The sequence below is a fragment of the Triturus cristatus genome, chromosome 4_1 (assembly GCF_964204655.1).
Source record: "Triturus cristatus chromosome 4_1, aTriCri1.1, whole genome shotgun sequence".
NCBI lineage: Eukaryota > Metazoa > Chordata > Amphibia > Caudata > Salamandridae > Triturus > Triturus cristatus.
This window is the reverse complement of record NC_140585.1, coordinates 30,246,812-30,256,386: the sequence shown is the minus strand read 5'-3', so window position 1 is coordinate 30,256,386 and position 9,575 is coordinate 30,246,812. Positions and strand designations below refer to the sequence as shown.

At 46.5% G+C, this 9,575-nt stretch overlaps 1 protein-coding gene across 3 annotated transcripts in view; it reads right to left on the bottom strand.

Annotated features, from left to right (window-relative positions):
* Window positions 1-2,185: 2,185 nt before the first annotated feature.
* BTBD18 (BTB domain containing 18) overlaps window positions 2,186-9,575 on the bottom strand; it is a 211,333-nt gene continuing 203,943 nt past the window's right edge. For all 3 annotated transcript variants that reach the window (XM_085651387.1, XM_085651385.1, XM_085651386.1), the window contains exon 5: window positions 2,186-8,067. In XM_085651387.1, the coding sequence (XP_085507513.1) occupies window positions 5,348-8,067 (2,720 nt within the window). In that variant the 3' untranslated portion in view covers window positions 2,186-5,347. The remainder of the gene's footprint in view (window positions 8,068-9,575) is intronic.

Sequence of the window (9,575 nt, the reverse complement as noted above, 5' to 3'; positions counted from 1 at the left end):
GTCAGTATTATTTTACCGCATGTGTCACAAATGCCCAATAAAGTTTGTTTACATAAAAAAAAGAGAATACCTAGGCCCATTTTGAGGTTTATCCTTGCAAAATAGAGGTCAGAGAGAAGTTTGATTGCTGGAAAGTCTAATGTGCTCAGGATTATAAAGCCTTGATTACTTATTAGTAATCATCATTTCTCCCTGTCCTACCCTTCCTCATCACAGTCCTTGAAAGTGCTGGGTTCTCCCCTTTCTGTTGGGGTCTCAGGCTCTGACCCTAATGCTGGGTTCTCTTCTGTTGCCCTAGGGGTCTCTGATCCTACTCTTCATCGTCCCAGTCCTTGTTAGTGCTGGGTTCTCTTCAGTTTCTCTTGGGTCTCCGGCTCTGATCCTACTCTTCCTTGTCACAGTCCTTGTAAGTGCTGGGTAGCCCTTCTGTTCCTCTTCGGGTCTCAAGCTCTGACTCTACGCCTCCTCGTTACAGTCCTTGTAAGTATTGGGTTCTCCTCCGTTTCTCTTGGGGTCTCAGACTCTGATCCTACTCTTTCTTGCCCCAGTCCTTGTAAGTGCTGGGTTCTCCTATGTTTCTTTTGGGGTCTCAGACTCTGACCCTACTGCTGGGTTCTCATCTGTTTCTCTTGTTATCTCAGGCTCTGACACTACTCTTCCTTGTCACAGTTCTTGTAAGTGCTGGGTTCCCCTTATTCTGTTTCTCTTGGGCTCTCAGGCTCTACATTGTCAGTCTTTCTGACCTGCCTACTTCTCCTCTACTATCAGACTAGGACAGTTCAGAAGGATGCTCAGTAACGTTGATACCTTTGATAGCACTGAGCATGGGTGGGTGAAGTCTGCATTTAAACTGGAGGTTCCTTGTGTTGTTGGTGGGGTCCACCTCCTGATTAAGGACTAACATAGAACGTTGTATCAATGTACCTGCTGAAGGGAGGTGGAACTAATGCCAAACCATTGAATTTGCATTTGATCAGACCCAGTGTTCGAGTCGGACCTTCTAAACTATCTGTTCCCTTGCTTTGCTGAGGGAGCACTACAAATCGATAACAGGGAAGAGGCTGAAAACCACTGTACAGCAAATCACAATGTTTAGATTGCCAATGTTTTAGACTGCGGTGGAAGCAATATCATCTTCAATTGAGAAAATATTTTTTCTACTTCTATACTCCCAGCATCTAGTCCTAAGACAATATGTAACATTTGTATACAATTTTAATGTTTAACATTTATTCTTTGCACAACTAAGCTGTTACAATGGGTGTGTTGCCAAAGTCATTGTTTCATTAAAACCTAGGTGCCAATACAGATATAACCATCATGTTGGATTAAATAACCGCGAGTTGCCTTATCCAGAGGATCACGTGGATCATCTAGACCTTCGAGAAACTAGAACATGTTAATGCCCCAGTGCGGTTGAGTAGCCATGTGGACTACATTCTTGTGAAGGAAGTCTAACTATTAAAATCGAGTGAGACGTTAGCTTTCACGGTTGCATCGGAGTTTGTACCACACACTGTCCCACAGACGTCACATGTTTTTGTTCTTGGGCTCGGTAGATCATGATGGCATGTTATTTTTACAGCTTTCCAAGAAGCCATGTACAATGAATGTGAGGAGACGGTAGTCTTGTGTCATAACGAGAAAGGTGACTCGGTGATTTACTGGCATCTACACTAATAGGTTGAGCTGAAGCTTAGACTTAATCAATACAGTTAAAACATTTACTCTTACAGCAATATGAACATTTTACGGTCATGAAGATGTCACTGATCCGGGGGTTCACTCAAGTTAGTTTATGGGTCCTAAAATCTCTTAATATTTTCGAATAATGCACTTCTCTGTCAAGTAATGTTAGCAGACAGGTGTCTTTGATGTTGGACATTAACCATGTTTGAAATGAGTGTCAATACCAGTGTGGTTATATCTTTTAGGAGAGTCAAGCCCTCCCCAGAAAGTTCTAGGAATCTGTTTATTACTGCTGTGCATGAAGATATTTCTGCACCCCTTAAAGATCCCACGTCCGCCCAAGTTAGCATATTTGAAGCCTACATGGATTGATCATGACACCTGACGATTCGAGATGCCGCTATGTAGACATCCTCCGAACTCTGACTCTGGCTGATGGTGTGTGCAGCCTTTGGTAGGAAAAAGCTTGTTATTAAATACAGACACGCTATGATGGGAGCAGGGAGACCTGCCATTTTATTAGCTGTACATACAGTCTTGTAAAATCCCTAACCTTGTAGGTTAAGCGTCTCGTCCCGTTGGTGGCATCTCTCCGTCTTACTCAAAAGTTTCCAACTTGAGAATATGAAATGCCAACACTGACATACCAACCCAGAGTCACCACAGCAAACGTGGGCTACTGATTAGAGTCAAAAACATAAAGAAGTGGAAGATCGCGATTCAGAGATGGGAAGAGAAAGGAGAGCAGCAATGGACTAGAGTGGGACCAGCAATGAAGACGGGGGATGAGAAATGGATGACCAATGGAGAGGAGAAAATGATGAAGGCAAAGCAGCAAGGAGGAAATAAGGGAGGGAACAGGAGAGCATGAAAAGCAGGTGCAGTAATCAAAATTAAGGAAAAATAGGTAGCAGAGTAACAAGAGACAGGTGAAAAACGAAGTAAGGAAGGAAGAGTGAACAGAGATCCAATAATGCTGAGGGAGAGCGGCGACAGCAAAAAAAAAAGATTAAAGAGGGGGCGAAAGGTGTAAGAAAAGAAGGTAGAGAGCAAGAGGTCATGAAGGCGCTCCCTTCAGTGATATGCTGGGTAGGGCGGGATCAGAGGCATAGGAGGCAGCAGGAGTGGGTACTCTGGAGAACTGTTTCAGAATGGGCCGCTTTTACCCTAAGATCAACTGCAGGAAGAACATACACTCCCTGTAGGTCGTTTCCTGGCTTCTGGCAGTTCGTTGGCTGCTCGGCAAGGCTCTGGGACATCACGGACACTGTACCCAAACAGCAACCTTCAGTACATACGTTATATATCATAGGTAGTGGTCACAAACGTATTACTTGGCTGGTCCGCGCTTTAGCATCTACCACGCATGACCCCCTAGCTGCCGTTTGCATGAGTTTGGAGAAGGATATAGGAAGGGAAATCACTCGGAAAGATTGGTAGAGGGCACTAGTCTATCCCAGGCGGTTGTCAAGGAACACAAAGTTCCAGTATAGTCAACACAATGTCCTTCACAGGGCATACCTCACCCCAGCTGCTCTTCACCAAGTATCTGGCTCCTCCTCTTCTTGCCCTCGATGTCAGCAAGCAGGAGCTGACATGGGACACATGTTTTGAAACTGCGCAGTGGCTTTAACACTATGAGCAACGGTCTCAGCTGCGATCATGGAAGTGACTGGTCGTCATAGATTTGGCACTACTAGTTGCTTGTAGACTAATCACCATGTACTGGAAGGCGCAGGCACTCACAGGTACAGCCCGATGGTGTAAGGCGAATCTTAAGTGGGGGTGGATGGAGGCTGTGACACCTAGGCGAGAGGAGGCTGGTGGATTGCGCAAGCACCCTATGGCTGCGGACTAGGAGGCACTATTGATAGATTTGCAAGCATATGGCGACGACCTGGTTAGGCAGCACTAATGCTCATGCTTGACGACTTGTGCAGCCTCGCATGGGTCCACAAAACAGTGACCTTTTACTTTCACTACATATTGCCTGTCTGCACGTATCCAATTGTAGAGTGTATAATAGCACCTCCCTAGCACAAGTACCGATACTCCTGGGTGTCGATATAGTGCGAAAGTCAGTGCATGAGAGAAAATAAGAAAGAGAGGAAGCAGCAGGAAGATGAGAGTGGGACGCGGGGAATTAGAGCTAGAGGTGAGCAAGAGAAGAAGAAAGAAAAAGCGAAAGAGTGTAGAAGGAGGGAGAAGGGCGAAAGATTGGGAGGGAGAGAGGAGGAGTCAGATGGAAAGGTGGAAGAGAGGGATGGGAGGTGAAGTGGTTAGAGAAGGTGAGCTAGTGTGGGAGGAAGAAAAAGGGGAGCCACAATGGGGGGGGGGGGTGTCAGAAAAGGGTAAGCTAGAGCGAGGATCATAGAAAGGTGAGCTAGTGCGGGGAAAGAGAAGGCTGCTAAAGGAGAGGAAGAAAGGGGAAGCAACATGAAGGAGTTAAGAATGAGAGGTTAGGAATAGAAAAGATTTTGGAGGGAGAGGAGGTGAGAAAGTGGGGTTAGAGTGGAAGGAAGGGGGATTACAGAGATCAGAGCTAGAGTGGAGGGAGGGAGAGACATGGGCTCTAGAGTAGGAGAGAAGCTGGAAGGGAACAGAGGAAGAGAGAGTACTAAAGTGGGAGGGACTCAAAGAAAGGAGCTAGAATAGAAGCACGGGTAAAAGAGGTGCTGTAATGGAAGGAAAAGAGATAACGGAGAAATCATTTTGCATGAGGAGATGAAGTGAGTGGGAAAAAGGTAGAAAGAGAAACCGAGATGGTTTGAGTTGGAAATATTAGAAATAGAAAGGAGCGGGGTTAGAGTGGAAAGGAAGGGGATTACAGAGATTGGAGCTAGAGTGAAAATGAGAGGGAGGAAGAGAAGGGGGCTGGTATACAAGGATAAAATCTACAGAATCTACAAGGGGACAAAGGAAGAGAGGGGTGCTGGAGTGGGAGGAAGCAAAACTAAGAAGCTAGAATAAACGCACAAGGAAAAGAGTTGCTCTTCTGGAAAGAACACAGATAATGGAGTGACAGTTTGGTAGGAGGAGAGAAAATGGCAAGCTAAAGCAAGATTGGAAGGGACAGAGTAGCAAGAATGTAAATATGATGGAGGAAGGGAGGTGGAGTAATAGGAAGGACGAGGGGGGACTAGAAAGCAAAGGGGACAATGGAGTGACAGTTTGGTAGGAGGAGAGAAAGTGGCAAGCTAGAGTGGCATAAGAGTTAGAGGGTAGAAGATTAAGGGGACCTAGAGTATGAGAAAGCGGAGCAGGGAGTATGGGAGAGGGGAGGTAGAGGGGAAGATAGAGGGAAGGGTGCTAAAATGTGAGGGGGCAGCAGCGGGGCTGTGTAGCTGGGAGAGAGGGAAGCAAGAATGGAAGGGAGAAAGAGTAGCCAGAATGTATATAAGATTGAGACGGGGAGGGAGGGAGGTGGTTCAATAGGAGTAGAATGAGGGGAGACTAGAAAGGAAGGAAGGGAGAAAGTAAAGCGGCGAGAATTAGAAGAGGGGAGTTAGAGCGGGCCATGGGAGAAAGAGGGGCGACTGGGTGGATGGAAGGACAAGAGTGGAGCTAGGAAGAGAGAAAGGCACTAGAGTGTGTGGCAGGAAGAAGAGAATGGGTGAGCAGAGAGACAAAGACACTGATACCATGGACAGAAGAGCTCTCAATCCAAGACGTTGATATCCATGTCAGACTCCGAGGAGGGGTCGGGTCTGACACAACAGGAAGTAATGTCTGAGTGACCATTCCACACAATGCCACCCACATCAATCTCCTCTTCCTCACGTGGCAAGGACAGCTCGATCAAGGAGTCCAAGAAACAGCCCACACTAGAAGTCACAGTGGTATCAGCTTCCCTAGAGGATGTCACTACCCTGAAGTCTGAGAGCTCGGACATAGAGTCATCCAGACAAGTCGCATCGAGACTTCCACTCACTCTACCTTGTAAAAGAACTGAACTAGTTGTAGTACCAGAGCCACGTGGTTTGTGAAAATCCTTTACCGTGAGCAAAGAAGAGTGGTCATGTCGACGTCTTTTCTGGGACGGTATTGCAGCCTTTTTTCGAGCTATCGCAGGTCGTTTCCTAAACTTGGTATTCTGGGCTTCATCCTGGATGGCTGCATTTACAGAAAGTGGCGCCTGATCCACGGTAAGAATGCTGTGGGTTTCTAGCTTCACTGTGACAGAGTCTATGTCATCTTGGCAAGGCGGAACATTGTTCAGAAGGCGTATGGTACCCTCGGATACCTCATGTTGCTTCATCTCCTTGTCCTTCTCACGCCCTTCAGGAAAGGACTGCTTGGTCACATCATCCACACGACATGTGGGCATCAGAACGGGGGTCAATGCTGGATCACTCTGCTCGTCTGTTTCAACATCTCTTCCGTGGGTGATGGTACTCTCCTCTTCCTGTGCAGGCTGACTTGAGGCTGATAAGGACCGCGCGAGATCCAGCTGCTCTTCGCTCTGACGCACTGGCTCGCTGTCCTCTCGTATGGCTGTTGAGGAAGGATGCCGCTGAAGTGGGTGCGCCATTGACAACATTTGACCGTCAGTGGGAGAAAGGCCATTTGAAGATTCACAGACACCCAGGCCTTTCGTGGGATTCACTTTATCATCATCTTCTGACCGGGGAGTCCTGCTTGTGATCTTTATTTGCCCTCTATTGCTTTCACCAGCTGAAGTAGTGCAGTTTGCTGTAGAAAGGCCTGGGCTCTTCCTAACACTATCACAGTTGTTACTGGGAGGAGAGACTTGTGCAGACTCACCCAGGGTCACTTCTTCCAAGGGATGTTGTTTATTGACATTTTCCGAGAGGGCACTCCCAGTTGTGAATTGAGACTGCCTTCCAACTCCCAAGGTATTGCAACTTCCAGTGGAAAGTCTGGAGCTCGCTGTTATGCTTTGCTTTTGGTCATTAGTTGGAGAAAGAATGTCTGCAGACCCACAGAGGGGTAACTGTCTGAATTCTTCTAGGAGATGAATGTCATGGCCGTTTTCTAATTGGGCACTCCTTGTGATCTTAATTTGCTCCACATTGTCTTCACCCCACGAAGCGTGAAAGCCCGCCTCAGATGAACTAGGTTGCAAGCTAACACTCTCCCTTGGCTTGTTAGCACAAGAAAGGGCATTAGCAGTTTCAATCGTGGGTAAGCGAGCCAGGATTTCCAAGGGCTGCTCTTTATGAAGGATTTTTGATTCAGGGCTCTTGCTTGTGATCTTAGAGGATCCTTTACTGCTCACACTGCCGGTGGTGTCACAGCTTGCAATCGAAAGGCTTTTATTTAGGTCATTAGCGCGAGAAAAGACATGTGGAGTCTCAGAGGTCTTTACTTGGGCCTGGTTAATTCTGGATTGCACTTTATGGTCTTGTTGAGATTGGGGGTGTATGTTTGTAATCTCCCAGCATCCCAAATTTTTCATATCCACTGAAGTGCTGAAGTTTTTCTTGGTAGGAACGGAGTGCTGTACCATGCTGTCAATAGGTTTTGAAACACTTTTTTTCACAGAGGACGTGGTAAGACATTCTCGAGAACTGGGTGTAGAACTCTTACAGTCGGCAAAGTGGGGGCACCCTTGTGATGTGTCTGTGGCCACAGTTCTCTGACAAGAGGTTCGCCTGAAGATATCTAAAGAGTCATAGGCTCTCCCTGTTGCTGGTATCCTAGGAATATTCGGTGGCATACTGAACTTAAAGCGGCTCAACTTGATCCGCCTCACTGACGGTAAGCTACTTTCTGTATAAGACTCAGTGCTGTCAGGCAGGGGTTCCAAGCTCTCGCAGGAAGATGGAGTGGGGGAGTTTATACTTACACTCTCACTGCCACCAGAAGGTGTGTGCATTGGAGAGCAGCTAGGTTCACTGTCCGTATACCGCTCTTCGCAATCTACTGCGCCTAGTGGTTTTTGACAGCATCTCACTGACAGTAAGGTATCGCTGAGCCGGGTGCTTGAAACCTCCACCATGGCCACATCTCTGCCTTTCTCCCCTGCTGGATCAGGCCTCAATGCTTGGTTGATGTCCTGGGAATCTTTGATTTTGGCAGCACCCTGAAGACTGGGTTGATCACATGCTTTGAAGCATTTGCGATTCAAGCGTGGCCATGAGTCTGTCCTCACCAGCTTGACTCCTTGCAGCTGCAGCACCTCCAGCTCTGGAATGTGTAGCTGTCGAGCAGCAGCCAATACTCCGTCCAACTCCTCCCGGGTCACCTCCAGCTCTGATGTGTACAAGTAGTGGACCAGCTTTTGCAGAGTGATTGGCTTAATGCCGGGAAGATTAAGATGTCTTGGTTGGCCAATGGATCTTGTGCCATTCAGACGCTCGGTAAAGAATGGGCTGCATGCAGACAGGACACAGGCATGAGCAGAAATAACTTCACCTGCAAGGAAATTAGAAAAGCAGTGGGAAACATGCAGAAATCTTTTAGAAAATCAGCAGGCAAATTACAGCATTTATCTAGCGAGAGTACTGTGTACAGGGTCAAAGGCAACGATACAATTCACAAGTGATTGTAGGGGTATCTAGGTTTTGAGACTGTAAGCGGACTGTTACTACATTAGTTGTAACTGTCTCTCCATTCCCCACTAGCTCTGTACGGTGTTTTACTGAGACTAATCGCTTTCCTGGAATCCGAATTTTTGACCGTGTTTTTTAATGGAGGGGACAGAAATGGTGGCCATCGTAGGACACCGTTTTGCCACTTCGTCAGAGAACACAGTTTAGAGGCTGGGACTCCCATTACCAGGATTATCACCAGTGACTATGAACAAGGACTTTAGAACTCCTAGTCCCCCTGTCTTCAGACTGACACTGCATCAGTTTACAAGATAAAGGGCTTTAGTGCTAGTGCAACCTCACTTGTGAGACCAAAGAGGCCTGGATCACATTCACCTCTCACAGAAGACTGCCTTAAGGAAGCTGACCATCAGCCCCAGAGTCCAATCATTTACTCTCAATCTGTAAACAAAGTAAAATATAAATAAAATATAAAAATTGTATGGAGGGCAAGTGAAGGTGGGCTAAAAAACTAACTTCAACATCAAACTCACTTCCTCCAAACTAAGGCTAAGGTTCAAAAGGCTACTCTTTTAGTCTCATCATAAACATGGAATCTAAAACCTGCTGCCACAAGAAACTGCCTAGTTTATGTGGTGTCCAAGAGGACCTATGATACAAAGAAAGTGACAGTAAGAGACCGATCTTAACCGCATGGAAAAGTAAGCAAGGTTCCTTGGATGAAAGGGTATTACTTTAACTAATTAATCTCCTAGATATAACCATAATGAGAAAGGTACCCATATCAGAAACCAGTTCAAGTAACAGGATGTCATCGCTTTGAAAACTTTGTGACAGAACACATTATGCAATATCTAAAACACAAAATGGAGAGGGGAACTGCAAACTTTAAATAGAAAAAAAGCCTATTATAACGAAGATTAGCAAGTGAAAGGAATATGCTACTTACCAGTATGCATCTGTTCTTGGCATGTAGAGCTGCAGAGTTGTACACTTAGCATAGGTCGCCATCTGGTGTTGGGCCCGGATGTTTGCAGTTTGTTTTTCTTCTTGGACCGTCTTTGGAAGTCACGAGTTTGGTGACTCCTCCTTCGGTCCGTACTGCGCATGGGCTTCGGCTCCATCCTCAGATTGTTTTTCGCCAACAGGGAAATGATGGAGCGTAGTAATAACAGTGAGAAACCCATGTGTGTTGTATCTAAATAAGATGGACTGGAAACGGATACAGGTAGCCGGGGAGGCGGGTGGGCGTGTACAACTCTGCAGCTCTACATGCCAAGAACAGATGCATACTGGTAAGTAGCATATTCCGTTCGAGGCATATGAGCTGCAGATTGTACACTTAGCATAGATTATATAGCAGTACCCAAC